The sequence below is a fragment of the Mytilus trossulus genome, unplaced genomic scaffold (genome assembly GCF_036588685.1).
Source record: "Mytilus trossulus isolate FHL-02 unplaced genomic scaffold, PNRI_Mtr1.1.1.hap1 h1tg000244l__unscaffolded, whole genome shotgun sequence".
Lineage (NCBI taxonomy): Eukaryota > Metazoa > Mollusca > Bivalvia > Mytilida > Mytilidae > Mytilus > Mytilus trossulus.
Window position 1 is genome coordinate 413,736 of NW_026963317.1, and position 19,049 is coordinate 432,784.

The window sequence follows — 19,049 nt, forward strand, 5'->3', positions numbered from 1 at the left end:
GTAAACAAATAAAAGAAAGGCCAGTGAACTGAAATATTCTATTAGAGATAAGAATCAGTATATACTTTTCTTTTTCTGTATTTCTCATATGAAATTAAAGGGGATTGATTTTCAGGAGACAGGTATGATCATATAAAAATTCATCCTTAAATATAAGAGAATTTCATAATAACAAACAAACATAAATTATCCATTTTCCCATTCTTTAACTTTGCGTATTTTAGTTCCCTAATTTTTTAATAAAAAAAATTTCATATCAGATCTGAAATGCCCATCAGGTCATAAAAACGGGCAAAACGACAGTTTTTAAGCTGGCGGTGGTGCCTTATTATCTCCCCCTTCTTTAGCTTTTCTCTGAGCCGTTACAAATTCAAAGTATTCTATATAACCATCGTCATTGAGATCATCCTCTTTCATCACCATATCTATAATACTAGTCAATTCCTCGTCAGTGTAGACTTTAGGTGGCGTTTTTTGAGGATTTTCTTTTCCTTCTCCAGCGCCATGTTCTCCTTCTCCCTTTCCTTCGTCTTCTGTAAATATATATTCATATTCATATAACCTAATTTTCATGCCTCACTTACTAATAAAAAGGCCATTCTAATTTGGTATCTTTTCTTGAATGCAGAAGTAACAAGTAGGTGACTCTATAATGTTATTTCTTAATTTTTCAGATTACTTTTTGACTTTTAAATTTTTTAATTTAATTTTTTATTATTGATTTTTTATGTTAGCTTTATGATGTTTAAATTTTTAATGTTACTTTTTTACTTTTTCATTTTAATGTTACTTATCAATGGTACTGTGTACTTTTCATTTTTTTTATGTTACCCTTTAATTTTTTTATTGTTATTTTTTTAAAGATATTTCTTAATTTTTATTTTACCTATTTACCAATATGAAAGATACTCATCATGAAGAAGGTGTTCTACATTAATATCATTTCATCTTTTTTGTTTAATTAATATAAAATATTGTGTGATTTTTGCATTTTCTTTCAATTAGTGTTTGACAATAAAAAATGAACACAACATACTATATGGGATTGTAAAATTGTTGTCTGCAAGACAAAGGAAAATATTTTGATGAAAAATTAGTATTGGAAATGTTTAATGAACAATAAATTAAATGGTCTTTCTTGAAATTTTACTTACATCAATCAAATTGATAATTGTTTAATGTGCTGCAATTTATCGTGCATACAGATGTACTTTTCCTATTCAATGCTTTTCTTTCTTATGAAAATCAGTGTCTTAAATGTCAATCGCAATTAAAAAGTAAAGCATGAACATAATTAAAATTATCTATCAAATGATTTTGTAGTCTTATAACCCACCCATATTAACCGAATATATCTAGGTTTGAGAAACAGCCGTTCAAGTGAATTTCTTTTCGGAGATATTTGAAAATTTACAATGACGACAGATTGACACAATTTCCGGATTTAATCAATTTTATTGTGGAAAGAATGAAATACAAATTGATGTGAAACAAACATAGTTTAATTAGAACCTTGAAAACAGAATATAAGTATTAAAAACTTTATCTAATTTTAAGAACTTTAATTAGAAAGGGATTGCCTCAAAAAAGAAATTCCTTCTTTTTTAATAATGAAAAACTATAGTACTAACATTTTATCAACAAACAAAATTAAGACTTCAAAAATACAAAAATATATATATAGCAAATTTCAGTATAAAAAATATATGAAGTGTTTATAAATCATCAGAGAACAAGTTTTATGACCTAATAAATAAATAAACCAGATAACATTTCTGGTTCTAGTTTAATGAAAATCAAAACAGAAATGACTGACAATATTTTTTATGTGATTTTGTATAAAATGATCATGTAAAGAAAAAATTCCAAATAACCCATTTCCATGTACTGTACCTGTAGAAACTTAAGAAAATCAGAAAAAAATACTGTACACCTTGAACCTACCATAAAAGCAATTAATGGGATAAAATGAAAAAAGCTTAGGGCAGTATAAGCAATACACACCAATAACATTTAACGGTAGGATTATATTGTAAAAGTTGACAGTAATCCAGGATGATAATTACCCCTTCTCTTGAGAATTATTCATGCATAACAGGCTTTAAACAGCCATCCCATCAGGCCTGTAAGATTGCTGGCATTTACTCAACGAGCTCGCGATCGTCAATAATTAAAGAGTTACCACCTGGCTGTTTCAACGAGGAAGGCGGAGATTTTACACCTCTAGGGTCTTCTCAAGACAGTGACGGGTTAGAACAACATCAAAGTTTTTCTATCCCAGAGGTTTTAATGAATTGTGTTAAAATCGATGGCTTACACAGAACTTAATGCAACGAAATATGTTCCTAAATTTTGATTGACTTTTATAAGGTCAAAATTTCCAATATGGCCATACAATATGACAATTAAGATAACAAATTGTAATTAATGAGTACACCACAATGTATATATTTAAAGGAGAATTTGCATTCAACATCTTTTTACTGTATAATTATTCATTTTAGACAAATTGTCAGAAATTTCAGTTTTTATTTTATGACATGAAAATTCACACAGCTACAGATTTTTCGTAAGAAGAAGAAAACAATCTCTCATTTATATAAAAGTGTCATAAAAGAAAAATTTGAATTGGATTTCTAAAAAACCTTTGACTTGTTGATAAGTTAATGTAAGTAAAAGTTAAAGCTTTTTGCACCAAGAAGTAATAGATTAAAAACTGAAAAAAAGCAAAATAATAAGAGGTTGAAAAAAACACATCAAAATAAAACTTATTGAAACACAAATAAAGAATTGATATTGAATAATTCAAAGTAAAACTTGGACCATTTACCAATATAAAAATTCCAAAACCAATCATAATTAAAAATTTAAAAAAAAGAATATAAAAAAAGAACAATTGTCTGGCACTTACTCTCTGTGTTGTTATCATGGTTATGATTTTTGTCTACAGAACAAGAATGATGTAAGATAATGCGTGTAACTCACATCATATCTCTAAAAGCCAATATTAAATGCCTTGGTTGGAATTGCTTAGCTACTTTTGCAGTATTAAATACATGTAGCTAGTGTAAGGCCAGTCTATCAGAAATAAATGTCTATCATAATCTATTTCATTTCTCTACATATTCAACAAAAATAATAACAAATTGGGTAGATCATTTTTGTAAATTAACTTCAAATCACTTATAATCTCTTGTTGCTCACATTCTTTTTTATGCTTTACTGTGAATATCAATGACATTTCATTGCAAAATGCACTTTTTCATTTCTTTTTCCACTGCATTGCATTGGCATCAAACATGTCAAATGAAGTTATCTATTTTTGTACAGTTTTAAAGAATGTTAAAATACAAAAACCTTCTTTTTTCCACTAAATTTAAAATATAAACTCAGAAAATAATGAAATTCTTATTCATTTTAACATTTCATGGAACAATAAATAATGTACAAGAATGTTTGTAAAAATGTAACTGTTAATGTAAAAAAAAATAATCCTCCATTCATATTTATATAGGTTTTTTATTCATTTAAATCATAACACTTAAATGGAAATTGTTTTGAAATTAATTGAAAATATTCACATGAATTGACTATATAAAATGTATCCTCATGAAACGAAAAATTATGTCACATACGGAAGTCTTTAAATTTTGAATTCAAACACATATAAAGTTGTATACTATTAGTAATAGGTTTCCAATAAAATACTAAATGAAAAACCTACAGTACACTCAAATTATTTAAATAAGAGCATAATATTACTTCATAAATTGAAACCAACAAGGCATGGCTCAAACAAAATACAGAAATGAGTAAATGCTCAAGTTCAACTTCAGGAGAATAAACTATTCATATTATGAAACAAAATTATAATGAACAAATAAATATTCCAATAGCTTATACAAACACACAAAGAAAGTGGGTGGAATATTTGTATCTGCAATGTCCTTTAATTAGGTTGACCAACGACCAACTCATTTTTGCAGGTAATTTGTTTTGCAACTTTAATTTTGAACAATCATGTAAATTATGAAATATATTCATATTGCAAACAAACAATTAGCAGCGTTTCCTTTATGTATGAATATATCAAGAAAATAAAAAATCTTGAAAATAAATGACCCAAAATGGGCTAGAAAGGTCTTAATGCAAAAAAAGTATCAGCCAAAATAAGTTGGCTAACAGTAAGTAGTATGTAGTTGTGTATACCACACTGACTCATTATATATTATGAGTAATATAATGAAAGAAACCCAATATATTTCAAAAGTTCCCTCATAACTTTCTTACCTCCCTCTGATTCTGAAAGTTCTAATTGTTTTCAGAAAAGCATTTTATAAATAAAGAATTCATACCCACTTTTAAAATATAGCATTAAAACATATAAAGTTTTCAATTATATTCAATCAAGAATAAGAAATACCTCAGAGTTTACAAAGGTACTGAAATGATTTATCAACACTCAGTAATTATATAAAATGAAAATTCAGAATTTTTTGCTGTATTTTTATCATTTGGAAATTAAGATTGGAAAAATTCACCAATACCAAAAAAAAAAATTGCATTTGAAATTTTGAAAACATTTCCTAAACTCATAATAATTAATCTCATATTTTGTCCATAGTGCAACAATGGCAAGCAGCAATTTAAAAAATTTACAGAAAATTAAAATGTTTCATTAGAAATTTAATTGGTCAATTTAAAATCTCAACATCATGTTGAACAAAAGTATTAACTTGGGTTGATATTTTACAGACAATGATAGGGCTTAATTTGAAAGGTACCTTAAATACACCTTATCACTATCGGTCCGCCATTACTGGACATCACAAAAGTTCTAACTTGTAAAAAATGACATCATAATACAAAATATCTGATGCCACAATGGAAAAGTGATCGTTGTATGATATCAATAGTTCAAATGGCACAGTTTTCAGATAAAAAAGAGCAGATTTTCAAATTGCAATAAGGTGAATCTATCAATACCACAATTTGTCTGGCAGGGGATTGACCATTTGTACTCAAACAACTTGTCAATATTAAAGACAGAAACCCAGCTGTGAAAAAAAGACATCTAAAGAGCTCAACATACAACTGTTTCAGTAAGTTTGTCATATATTTCAAGCTTAGCTTACAACAGTCATTTATTCAAATATTTTAAGATATCATACAAATAAAGGGAAGTCACTCAAAATGAAAAATAATACATTTTCAGCATAAGAAATTTATCCAATACAGTTTCAAAAATTGTTGTGTGTTTACAAGTAAAAACAAGACACATTAACTTTTGATGAGATTTAAATAATTATCAAAATATATCTGGTACTGAAAAAAATACATCTCATTTTTCCTCGCACTATGAAACTTTTAAGAAAATTACTCCTTAATTTTGTGGAATTTTTTGTGGAATTTTAATGGATGATTGATTTTAGTGTTTGATGATCCAGTCAGGTCTCAGTCCTTACAGCTAAAAGGATGTGCTGGATCAGCTCCTATAAACTATCTGCTAAATACACAATGTTAAGCTGACCATATATAGCTGATTTATAAGTTTGGTTGGAATTAGTTAAGTAGTTTCAGAGCAGAAGATGTTTGAAATAGTTTACACTGGATGGATGACAAAGGACGCCAAGTGATGACAAAAGCTCTCATTTCCTTTGACAAGGTGAGCTGAAAATGTGGTAAGCAAGCTGATTTATTTTAAAAGTAAAAAAACCAAATCCATACACTTTAAGCAAAAAATGGCCAACTTTTTCCAACGTGTTGACCTGAATTTCAATCTTTTGATCTCTTGATATGGTTCAACTTTGTGGTAGCTAGCAGAGTGCAAATAGACACAAATTTCTAACAATTAAAGATGATATCAACTTTAAAATAAATACAGGAACTATTCTACAATATATACTACTGATAGACTTACCATCATGAAAATGAGTGATAGCTTTGGTTACTTCTACACCATCTAGTTTATTGTTGCCGTCATAATCATGTAATTTAAAGTAATGGAATTCTAACTCATCATCAGTCATTTCTTTCTCTGGTTTGTCAACAACTTCTTTTAAATGCTCTTTTATATGTCTGTAAAAAAAGATTAATTGTTCTATTGGAACTTGCTTCATATTCATTTAATAAATACATCTATAATACTAAAATTACGAGGTCCAATTTGTCAGTGGTCATCACGTAAAAACGATGAAACAAAGAATTCAACTTTACATATAACTAATATAGTACAATGGTGTTGATTAAAAATTACACCACTCCAGGCCCCTTTGTTTTCCACGTAATTAATATTGCCAATAATTAAGAAGTTCTGGATGGAATCTGACACCGATACCAATAGTATATCTTTCACCTGTTACCTATTACCTTATCTGTACGTTCTGCATCTGATAGGCGCACCACCAAACGGTGTATTTAGAATTTTGCTGTATACTGTTGAGTAAAAGATACTCGATTCCAGGCCCTTTTGTTTTCCAAATTATTAATATTACCAATAATTGATAGGTTCCAGGTCGACGGGTTCAAACAGAAAGATTTAAAAAGTAGAGAAAACTGTGCATCTTATAATCGGCATGACTTTATCAGATGACAATACCAATACTAAAATAAGGCATACCCATAGTTATGTATTTTAATTCAGTCACGGACCCGCGATATCACGGGTGTGTTTTAGTATGTCTTATAAACATGGTATATTTAACTTCAACAGAAAATTCAGAGCAAACCATTTCAAAAAGTAAAATATCTTTTTCTGCCAGAGCTTTATATTAATTGACACAGATAATGTAATCTTTTTAAATCTAATTATATTATAAAGATATAAAAGATTGTTCAAGTACATGTAATGTGATATCTAAAAAATATATGAATAGGATGTGGTTTTGTCGTGAAATATATACAGGTGTCTGTTGTTCAGTGGTTGAACTTAAACTGATTTTCAATGCATAATTTATTATAATATATATATTTTTTATCCTCCTCAGCTAGAGATTTTCTAAAAAACTGTAATTCGTATTCTACTGAACTTTAAATCAAAATGTACTTTCTCTGTTCAAAAACATGGTAAAGCTTATAAACAAACTTACTCTCGATCATGTACACTATCCCTCTGGTTGAAGGTATGATGACCTCCAGAGTTACCCTGATGATGACCTCCTTGACCTTGATTTTGATTTGGTGGTGGCTGCTGTTGGAATTGCTGTGTATTTTGTTGTCCTTGAGGTGGTTGTTGATACTGTTGTTGTTGCTGACCTTGACCCTGTTGATACTGTAAATTTTGTTGTTGCTGGCCTTGACCTTGTTGATACTGTTGATTTTGTTGTTGTTGACCTTGATACTGTTGATTTTGACCTTGATATTGCTGTTGATTTCCAGGTGGTTGATGCATGTGTTGTTGCTGTGGAGGGACTCCAGGAGGGAAAGCTTGATTCTGATGTTGTGTTGTTATGGTTACACACAAAAAGAGAATGGACAATGATTGGAGAATCATCTTTGATATCTGTAATGTAAAAAAAAATTGTGTTTCAAGAACTACATGGTATACAGGTATATAGCACAATCTAAGAAAACACAATGAATAACAATTCTTTTTTTTTTTAAGTACACATAATAGTAACCTACATTAATTTAAATAAAAATATCTTTAATGTAAAATAAATCCTATGTTTATAATTTAATCATGTTGATAAAAAAAAGATTGGAAGTATATCACTATAAAATTCATGCTTGTAACAAAACCAGATTTCTCAAAATGTGTTTTTCCCTAATGGTCATTGAACTTAATCTGCTGGTCCTCACTATCATTTCTTTCCAAATTGTGTCAGTCCTTTGCATAATTTTGGTGGTCAAACACTTTGATTTTTGAGCACTTTGAAATATAATTGTTTTCAGTTTTGATAAAACTACTGATCACTATAGATAAACTACTAATAGACATGATTGCTATAAGAAGATAATGTATGAGTGCCAATGAGACAACTCTCCATCCAAACAACAATTTATAAAAGTAAACCATAGATTATCAGTCAATGTACGGCCTTCAAACACTTGCCGCACTTGGCCACTAACATGACTTAGATCCCAAGAAGTGTTGAAATATGCATTGTCAATATTTCTAAGACATTACAGGTTATATATCAGTGAAGATCTATTGAGAAAACACAATTCTAATATGAGATGCTTCTTTCACTTTGTGAACAAACCCATGCTCTAAATCCAATAAAATTTGTTTGCACCTGCATATATTGACTTAATAATAATGAATTTCATCAAATTATCATGCACCAAGGATTTGTATAGTTAGACTTAACATATTTCCTTAACTTTAAAGCACTTTAAAACTTTTAAATGGGGCACATGAACAACTTATTCATTTATTATGACTGGTAAGCATTGCATTAAAAATTGAAATACTTGACTTACATGTAGATAGAACAACTGTTCATACTGGCTGTTCAAACTCATTCCTCTTTAAAATCACAGTGCCAGCCTTTTACTTTTTTACAAACAAAATGGGAGGTTCATGGAAGAGCCTACACAAACACTTTTACACTTGTATGTACTTAACGGACATAGAAATTACTTTCATTGTCTTAATCAGAATCGAAATAATTGATGCAAGCTATACTTTATTTTAGTTAAAACATGGGTAGGCAATACATTTGTATTATTTTAGGCCTCAGTATCATGACTATCGCTCAGGCCATAATAATCACTAATATAATACCTAGTGTTATTACCTACCCATGTTTAAACTACAATAAAGTATAGCTTGCATCAATTATTTCCTATTTCATCTTTAAAGATGTGTTAAGAATTTCAGATAACCTCTTCAAAATACAAAATGTACTTCTAAGTTATATATTTATATATACAATGTATATATATGTATTTTTCATACATGTATGATTTCATCATGATGTTATACTATTATTTGTTTGAATTTCATACTGTAATTTGTAATGTACATGTAGTGAAACTCATTTTAAAGGCATATAAACAATTGCTGGCAAGAGAAATCAATGATCCTTAAGTCAAAGGGTTAAATACTTTCAAAGTAAATAGAAATCTTGGCAGGATATAGGTGATTATATAGGTATGGTGATGAAAATTAAAACAAGCAAAAAAGGTTTCTGTAGACCATGTAGACTGTTTTTAAAAATTTGATATTAAAACTATGCTACCAGAAACAAGGACTTTTGGCCAAGGAGCTAGTTTGGGCGATATACTATTTTGGCTATGTAATAAAAAATGTTTGGATCATACAATAATTTTTTATTAAGGGTTAATACTTTTTTTGGGGGGGTTGATGAAACAAATACAGTCATGACAGTTTTCTGCAAGCATACTGAATAAAATTCACAAACAGGGTTTTCAGTGGACATTGTCCGTTTACTGCATCATACATGTAGATATATTTATCAATAAAACTATCCTATTCCAAGAAGTATTAATTACCAACATACATGTATACATTTTTTCTAACATTGATAAGCATAGACATAAGAAAAAAATGTACAATGGTATTAATGGACCCAAATGACCAGGACAGAATTAGTGTATGGACACAACAACAAACGGCTGAACTAGTTCATGGCCAAACGTCTGGAAAGTATCTGACGATGCAGCAATCAATCTTTTTTTTTCCAGCCTTTACTGTGAATGACAGGTGTCTCCATAAAATTTCTTTTAAAAATGGCAGTGTCTGCGCGTACCCGCATGCGGGTATGAATAGTCAAATTGCTGTTCTAGACTGCGCATACCCACATCCGGTTTTCTAGGTATGCGCAGCCTTAGACCGAATAATCTGTCTCTAGTGTGGGTTCATATGTCATTCCATATTTTCTTTTCATCATTTGGCTATTTTATATTTTTTTTTTTTTTTTTTGTGTCCACAAAAAAATATAAAATAGCCAAATGATGAAAAGAAAATATGGAATGACATATGAACCCTCACTAGAGACAGATTATTCGGTCTAGCGCAGCCTAGAAAGGCAATTTGACTATTCGTATCCGCATGCCCAGACACTGCCTTTTAAAATAGCATGAGTCTGATGTTACAGTATGTTTGTCAATTTGTCAAGTGTTACAGAATCGGAAATATTATATTTTTTTTTTGTAACATATGTTGGGAGTTAAAAATGAACATACATTTGTAAAGAAGGTATTTATGTATTGTATAATTTAACAAATGTTTATGAGCTGTCTTTGAAAAGATTGAGTAAACGTGTACTAATTTTGAAAGCAGTGCATACCTAAATATTATAATAGACAAACGCTGTGGTGTTTAATGATGAGTTGGCCAAAGCCGAATGGAGATTAAATTTTTTCTTCAATGTCAATATTTACTTTGCTTCTGATGGGATTTTTGCTTAGGATAAAACGTTTCAACGATTTTGCTGTTCAGAACACCTTTGTCTCAGTACAGATGTTTAAAGAAGAGGACAAAAAAGCTCGAAAAAATGTAAACAGGAAGTTGCACGTGTTTACTGTAAAACCGTTTAAAATGCAGACCACAGAACCTAACCCTTTAATAGAAACATTGGTATTGGAATTTTTAATTATAATGTTTATATCAATTGTATTATTAATATTGTAAGAAACCAGTGTTTCATGTGGAAGAGGATGTAAGACAACTCGCCCCACTTTTCTGTTTTCACTTTAATAAAATTTTAGTCATTTGAAATCCAACTTTATACCCCTTTTTTCAAGAGTATAAACTTTCGAAAAAAATATCCCTACCGACTAGCCACACTTTGTCATTTGTGAAAAGTAGTCCCAAATTTATCGGGATTCAACTCTTTTAATTATATATAGCGTCTTAACAGGAACATATATACATGTATATTTTAACACTTCCTAATACACATTATTGCTACTCCCGGCTGACCTGAGAATCTGTCCAACTTGAACTATTGACTTCATACATCAATCATCTTTCCATTGTGGTGTCAGATATTTTGTATTATGATGTCAAATTTTTACAGGAACCTTTGTGATGTCCAATAATGGCGGTCAAATAGTGATATCATATGGTTTATTGTACATGTTGTAGCCAATGTAACATGTGTAAAATGTATGTACATTTGTACTATCAATTATCTAAATTATTTCTGATACTATAAATAAAATGTCATTTGAACTAATAATAAGCATTAATAAGTGATGCCAATGTATCGTACTTGTAATTTGAAATCCACTTTAATAAGGGCATACGATACAGTTTTGATCCTGTATTTACAAGTTCATGAAAATTTGCATATAGGCTATTTTTTACCTGATTAAATCAAATATGTAATAAAAAATATACATTCATGTGCTACTTTTTGAGTAAAAAGAGGTCGAAATTTTGTATATTTGCTCAAAATTCAGATTTGTGGCCGTAATTTCTTTTTCGAAAGAAAGACAACTTTTTTGTTATAAAAGATAAACACAATTTTTTTTTGTTAAATAATCGGCAATTTCTGTATTTTATAAATATCCTAAAAAAAAATGCAATTTTTTATTAAAAAATAACTCATATTTATCAAATGTTCATGAAATGAGGAAAAAACGTCATTTTTTTCTACATGTTTATCAAATTTAAAAAAAATCCTCTATTTACAGTTTAATAAAATTTGAGTCACATAATCTCCCTGCAAAATGAAACAAAATGCCGTTTTGAAAAATAGGGGTCCATGAATTCGTTTTCAAATTAAATCAGTTAGAAGGAAAAAAATCAGTCGAAAAATGCATCTTTTCCCGATATGTCACAGTTTGACGTCGCGAAAATAACAAATTATGTTAGCAACGTCATGACCTTCCCTGTAACTGTATCATATGCCCTTAAGGAGGCTCGCGGGTCTTAATCAATTTTTTATCCTAATACTGTGAAAGTACTTTAATTCGTGGGTATCAATTTTCGTGGTTTGAGCAATATTTACATGTTCGTGGGTTTTTAAATTTGTGGATTTTAAATTTCTAAAAAAAATATAAAAATTTGAAAAATTAAAGCCCTTAGAAACACAGGTTACAAATAGTCTGGATTGAAGGAAATTGCTAAGTAAGCATTGACTCCTGGAAATCGTACTGATAACACTTATTAACTCATCATGAAGTAATCAACAGATTAAAGACCATCAAAGGTGTTAAATAGGCCATAAACATGTCACCTAAAGAGTAAAACCTACCGATGAGGATCCTTCCATGTCTTGATTTGGACAATTGTTTTTTTTATTTCGTTGGACACTTAAATTCATGGATCCAGTCATCCACGAAAACCACGAAAATTGGTACCCCACGAATAAAAGTACTTTCACAGTATAAGATTTCTCTTTATTTTTTCATAAATGAACTTTATCATATACTTAATAGAAAATTGAAATAAAAATGGGGTCACCATTTATTTTAATACAATACACTCACAATCTGACTTCAAAAGAAGCATACATTTTTGTTTATGTCCTTTTTTTCTGTTGAACTAATAGGAGTAGAAGGGGTAATATAGAAATAAAAAAAGAAATAGATTACTGAAATTGCTTTAATTTTACAATTATTTAGTTTATGAACTGCTTATTCCAAAACAACAATAAAAAATATAGGTCAACGATGAGTAAAAAAAGATATTTCAAATTTATGCCCAAAAAATGGCATTTTTGCAACAAAGGGAGATAATTTGGAGCTTTTTCAATGATATCTTCATTTTAAAAGTCACCTGGCCCAACACAGATTGATTTTTTGGAATGATTTTTGTACCATATGAAAAAGTGACAACTATTAAAGATGTGTAATAAAATTTGTAATGAAAAATAAATGTATAATTTTTTTTTGAAAATATTTTACTCGCCAAGCATCCTTAAAACATTTGTAAAATCCAAAATTTAACTTTGTTTGATTTCAACTGAATTTTTTATCTTTTTTTTTTTTTTTATTAAATGCTAGATTTAACCATGTTGTTAGATTTTGGATATCATATCATAGTAAAATGGAGATAATTCCGGTTTTTAAGATCTTTGATTACATTTATTTTGTGTCAGAAACACATATTTTGTCCAAAATATGATCACAATCCATATTCAGATACATTCTTCACCAACCATAGCCTGATATCATAAGACCTCCGAGGTTTTACCCTGAACAGTTGTGGAAAGTTTGGACACAGTAGACAGTATCAATCTTCAATATTGTGTCTAAACTTTCCACAACTGTTCAGGGTTCAACCTCTGAGGTCTTATCAGGCTGTGCTCAGCGAAGCATTTTATTTATAGTTTCTCACAAATATGCTCAGAACTGTTTTAGAACTTGGGAAAAACACGTGAATTGCCATGGCTCATTTTTTATACGACCGCAAATTTTGAAAAAATTTTCGTCGTATATTGCTATCACGTTGGCGTCGTCGTCGTCCGAATACTTTTAGTTTTCGCACTCTAACTTTAGTAAAAGTGAATATAAATCTATAAAATTTTATCACAAGGTTTATGACCACAAAAGGAAGGTTGGTATTGATTTTGGGGGTTTTGGTCCCAACATTTTAGGAATTAGGGGCCAAAAAGGGCCCAAATAAGCATTTTCTTGGTTTTCGCACTATAACTTTAGTTTAAGTAAATAGAAATCTATGAAATTTTGACACAAGGTTTATGACCATAAAAGGAAGGTTGGTAATGATTTTGGGAGTTTTGGTCCCAACAGTTTAGGAATAAGGGGCCCAAAGGGTCCAAAATTAAACTTTGTTTGATTTCATCAAAATTGAATAATTGGGGTTCTTTGATATGCCGAATCTAACTGTGTATGTAGATTTTTAACTTTTGTCCCTTTTTCAAATTGGTCTACATTAAGGTCCAAAGGGTCCAAAATTAAACTTCGTTTGATTTTGACAAAAAATTAATCGTTTGGGTTCTTTGATATGCTGAATCTTAAAATGTACTTAGATTCTTGATTATCGGCCCAGTTTTCAAGTTGGTCCAAATCGGGGTCCAAAATTAAACTTTGTTTGATTTCATCAAAAATTGAATAAATGGGGTTCTTTGATATGCCAAATCTAACTGTGTATGTAGATTCCTCATTTTTGGTCTTGTTTTCAAATTGGTCTACATTAAAGTCTAAAGGGTCCAAAATTAAACTTAGTTTGATTTTAACAAAAATTGAAATCTTGGGGTTCTTTGATATGCTGAATCCAAACATGTACTTAGATTTTTGATTATGGGCCCAGTTTTCAAGTTGGTTCAAATCAGGATCTAAAAATTATTATATTAAGTTTTGTGCAATAGCAAGTCTTTTCAATTGCACAGTATTGCGCAATGGCAAGAAATATCTTATTGCAAAATATTGTGAAATAGCAATTTTGTTTTTAATTAGAGTTATCTTTCTTTGTCCAGAATAGTAAGCAAGAAATATCTAATTGTAAGATTTTTTTTTATTTGGAGTTATCTTTCTTTGTCCAGAATCAACTTAAATCTTTGTTATATATACAATATACAATGTATATTCACTTTTTACTACCAACTGATAAATTAAAATAATCTTTACCATTCAGTGATAACAAGCAGTTTTTTTACCTCTTAATATTTTATGCTGTATTTAAATGAGTAGTTATTGTCGCAAACTCCATTAGAAATTTTAATTGAGATTAGTTTTGGAATAAGGGAAGGGGGATGTGATTAAAAAAATTGGGTTAAATTTTCTCATTTGAAATTTCATAAATAAAAAGAAAATTTCTTCAAACATTTTTTTGAGAGGATTAATATTCAACAGCATAGTGAATTGCTCTAAGGGAAAACAAAAATTTTAAGTTCATTAGAACACATTCATTCTGTGTCAGAAACCTATGCTGTGTCAACTATTTAATCACAATCCAAATTTAGAGCTGAATCCAGCTTGAATGTTGTGTCCATACTTGCCCCAACCGTTCAGGGTTCAACCTCTGCGGTCGTATAAAGCTACGCCCTGCGGAGCATCTGGTTATTTATTATTTTTCATATTGAGATATATTTGTATGTCAGATCATCTGATGTAAATTACAAGTTCTAATATTTTATTTTTGCAGAGGGACATTTGTGAAATTTTGTTTGATTCGTCATCAGAGGATCCAAGTGCACCACTGCTTTGGTTGAATAATTTGGATAAAGAACTGAAATCAGGCAAATACCATAAACTGATAATAATATACCGGTATATGTTCCGGACCATATGAGTATTTGGACCGTACGCGTATGGTCATGACCATATTTGTATACTCATATGGTCCGACCATACGCGTATGGTCGGACCATATGAGTATATACTCGTTTGGTTATAAACGGGCCGGACCATATGAGTATTTGGACCATATAGGTATATTTTTCAATAATATGCATGAAAAAACTTTATAAAATAACAATGATTGCTACATGCAATTATATTATTTACAATTCAAATAACATTAAATATTGATTCCAAAGTTAGTTTTCATCGCTAATTGTCCTCTTGCATGGATGCGTAGGGTGATATTTACGTCCACACGTATCATAGCTTTTCTTAGGGTCCTTGGCCATTCCGATGTGTCTACGGTGAAAAAGCTCTAGATCTCCGATATCGTAAAATGACTGAAGTACATCGTATCACCAAAAACTTTCAAAAATAAACTACTGTCCTTGCCGGTGACCTCATTCTTTTTTTTTATTTTACAAAACAGGTATAAGTATAAAAAATTATGAATATTGCACTGCTGATGCTAATTATATTAAGTTTCAAAAGTAAGCAATTTATTAGACTCTTTATCCTGTCAACTTTTACGTCAGGTTATTATTAAACAGTTTACTTCTTGTGTAACAGTTCATTAATATATTTTTGGAAGTTATCTTCCCAGGTCGACATTTTGCCATTCACTCGTAATAACATATCGGTAATGAAAAAAATGTGTTTACTATAGTTTTGACTATTGATCATGTTGATGAAGTTTACTGTGTGAAACTGCTTATTTAATTTGTTAATCTTGTTAATACTAATTGTTAATAAAATAATGACCTTTGGTATTGTCTTTTAATGACGTGACAACTAGAAGGGTTATATAAAGAGGTAAGCATAAATGTACCTGTTAATATGAATATACCCATATGGTCATGACCATACACGTATGGTCCAAATACTCATATGGTCCGGAACATATATATATATATAAACAATATGAGTCATAATATCTCCCTTGACCATTTTTGTGGCGTAAATGATATACATGTGTATAAAGTATATTAGATACACTTTCATCTGAGGATGTATAACACAACACAAATACTGTTAATTCAGAAATTATTGTGACGTTTTTATTATTGCGAAATGTGCAAAAGGGTTAAAATAGCAATAAGTTTTACTCACATTTTGAAACTTTTTCTGTGAATTAAACAAGATTTCTCTCAATATCGCTAACATTAAAATCTCATTTTAGTTTTAATAAAATGACAAAATCTAAGTAATAAATGCACACAATAATCTGGGAATCTACCGTAGTCATCTTATCATATTCATGATGAGAGGTGTGTTCATCTATGTGATAAATCAAATTGATTTTTATTAGATGACACATCAGAGTTAATCTAAAAAAAAGAGAAACACTGACTTAGGGTATTTAGCTTTAGATTAAGGACATTTGCACTCTGATTGGTGTACAATACTTGTTTTTTAATGCTTTAATAGAGTGAGATATATTTACACTTTTGGTATATAGCTGAATTATGACCCAGATGAGTGTACTGTGTAGATCTGTCTGCTGATAAACTTCTGACATCAAAGTGAAACAACAAATCACTTTTTAATTATGATGTCAAATTTGTGTGATGCAAAATTTTAAGGGAACTTGTTTGACTTCACATCATAGCGAACAAATTTGCATATAGCAGTGTTAATTTGTCTGTTTTTTCCAGATAATTCAATTATTCATACAACTTAAATCATTAATGCTAATCTTGAATGTTGTAAGGATTATATATTTTTAAGTTTCGGTTTGTGCCCTTTGAACTTAAAGACGCTTCACTATGGCAACAGAATACGCATGCTCGAAAATCCTTTCTGTGGTTGGACAAAAAGCTGTCACGGTGGGTGATTTGGTTGTGTTTGAAAAAATGTCTCGAAAAGCATATCGTGATGGAAAGCAAGTGAAAAACTATAAACATTTGAACTAGATCTTACAAAGATCTATATTTTTATTAAAATAATTGTTTCTCCAATACCTCTTTGCATCCATGACAGCTGTTCATTCGGGACAATTATATAATTTTTAATGAAACTTTGTTGTACCTTTGGGAATGCACCTACGCATGTGAGATTTCCATGGGGTTTTGGGTGAATGTAAACAGAAAGCATTACTTATACTACCAATAGTGTCTAGCTTTGTTAACCATGAATTAAGTTTAATGTATATTTGCTTCTTTTTATTTGCACTGGATTTTTTGACAAATCACAATATTCTTATACATGTATATTATTGCCTTAATATAACAAGACTTAGTTAAGAATTTCTTGTAGTTACATTCAGATGGAGATTTTATTAAAGAGGTCCTGTATCATTAAGTCATTGTGCTTCTGAAGGTTATCGAAATGATAGTTTTAAACATATACTCAAATTTAAATACGTCGGATATCTTTTTTAAAGATAGTTCTTGTTTACACAGATGATCCATTGTGTACTAAGGGAGATAACAATGTTGATATGGTCATACCCAAACTACTGGATGTTCTCAGAGAATGTTTGTCCTCCCATAGATGGTCTCAAGTGGTACCAGTCATAAAACAGATATCTAAACATGAACTTACAACATTCTGGAAGGTACAGTAGCATAATTTATCAATTTTTTGGGGGCTTTTTGTCGAGTGAGTGCAGCAATGTTCAGGTTGTGCAGAGCAGCTGATATTTTACATATATGTAGATAATTGATTTATTTGGATGTACTTGCGCCTTTTGAAGTATATTCTTATTTTCACCAGCAACTGGAAGTTGACTTGATAAGTTCGTGTCAAACTTATCAATGTCAGTTCAAACATTATGACGTCGCTGTCTGATATGTTCACGGCCAAAGTTGTTAAGGACGTGTCAACATACATTTGTATTTGACATCACAAAGAATAATATTGAGAAATGAGCAGAGTGATGTAGACTGTGGGACGACCGATAAATGCGGATATCTGTTCATACATACATCCATCCATATATCAGTATGTCAACCTTTTTACAATGACTCAAATTTGCTTTAATAATAATTTTATGAAATTTTATTACATTATAAGAATTGACAGATGAAAGCATATTTGAAAATTTGAAAATTATTTGGTCTGTCCTTCAACAATTACAGGAATTTAATTATCTGATTTTGGTCATTTTTCAAATAACATGAACTTGAGTTTGCTTAGCTCAATAAACTTAAAACTATAGATAAAAAAAAGAAGATGTGGCATGAATTCCCATGAGACAACTCTTCGCAAGAGACCAAATGACGCAGAAATTAACATCTATAAGTCACTGTACTGCTGTCAACAATGAGCAAAGTTTGGTGTGAACTTTAAACAAAATTGTTTCACATGGTTTGTAGAATTCATTGTACTATGCTTTATTTTATTTCTAGACAAGTATGGAAGCTATGTATGTATCTGAGTCTTCAGTCCCATTGGTGCAGCAACTTGTCAAGTAAGTTAGAATGATTTATCCTAGACAATATTTGCAGAATTTAAAACTGTTAGAAATGTTCTTCATAAACATACATTGTTATATTTAATTAGAACAGTTTTAGGTTTTTAATTATTACCCATTAGCTATTTGAATTGAACATAGGACAAAGTTTATATATATTTCCTGATCTGACAGGAATAGTTGTACTTAGCTCATACTAGCCTTTGATTTTAGAAATAAATATAAGTATACTTGTAATCAAGCAAGAGGAAAGAAACAATATTTGATGTGTGAAACAAGTTATGTTGCATATGAAAAACACACGATAAAGGTTTAGGTTGAACAATTTGCACCAATCATTTTTCTTCCTAGCTGCTAGCACAAATATTTTTAACTTTTTTATATAATTTTTTTATACGACCGCAAATTTTGAAAA

The 19,049-nt window shown here is 29.9% G+C and overlaps 2 protein-coding genes across 3 annotated transcripts in view; one reads left to right on the forward strand and one right to left on the reverse strand.

The window, feature by feature from the left end:
• Positions 1-283: 283 nt before the first annotated feature.
• On the reverse strand, positions 284-10,362 carry LOC134701540 (uncharacterized transmembrane protein DDB_G0281039-like). Of its 2 annotated transcripts, XM_063562689.1 has the most exons (5): positions 10,257-10,362; positions 7,089-7,501; positions 5,921-6,078; positions 2,912-2,944; positions 290-533 (listed from the first exon to the last, which is right to left on the reverse strand). In XM_063562689.1, exons 2-5 carry the CDS (start codon positions 7,490-7,492, stop codon positions 307-309), a joined length of 822 nt encoding a protein of 273 aa, XP_063418759.1. In that variant the 5' UTR covers positions 7,493-7,501; positions 10,257-10,362; the 3' UTR covers positions 290-306. The 2 variants fall into 2 exon arrangements, with proteins under 2 accessions (XP_063418760.1, XP_063418759.1); XM_063562690.1 differs by lacking the exon at positions 2,912-2,944 and having other exon boundaries at positions 284-533.
• Positions 10,363-10,463: 101 nt separating this feature from the next.
• LOC134701383 (TATA box-binding protein-associated factor RNA polymerase I subunit A-like) overlaps positions 10,464-19,049 on the forward strand; it is a 45,399-nt gene continuing 36,813 nt past the window's right edge. Inside the window, exons 1-4 of the mRNA XM_063562533.1 lie at positions 10,464-10,546; positions 15,023-15,116; positions 17,622-17,776; positions 18,570-18,631. Coding sequence (XP_063418603.1) covers positions 10,508-10,546; positions 15,023-15,116; positions 17,622-17,776; positions 18,570-18,631 — 350 coding nt within the window. The 5' untranslated portion in view covers positions 10,464-10,507. The remainder of the gene's footprint in view (positions 10,547-15,022; positions 15,117-17,621; positions 17,777-18,569; positions 18,632-19,049) is intronic.

Bases quoted from the DNA above. Each gene is read 5' to 3' on its own strand.
- LOC134701540 (XM_063562689.1), bottom strand. From the start codon at position 7,492: ATGATTCTCCAATCATTGTCCATTCTCTTTTTGTGTGTAACCATAACA. The intron at 2,945-5,920 runs GTAAGTCTATCA...CTTGTTCTGTAG, and splicing joins TATCACTCATTTTCATGATG to ACAAAAATCATAACCATGAT. The intron at 534-2,911 runs GTAAGTGCCAGA...ATATATTTACAG, and splicing joins CCATGATAACAACACAGAGA to AAGACGAAGGAAAGGGAGAA.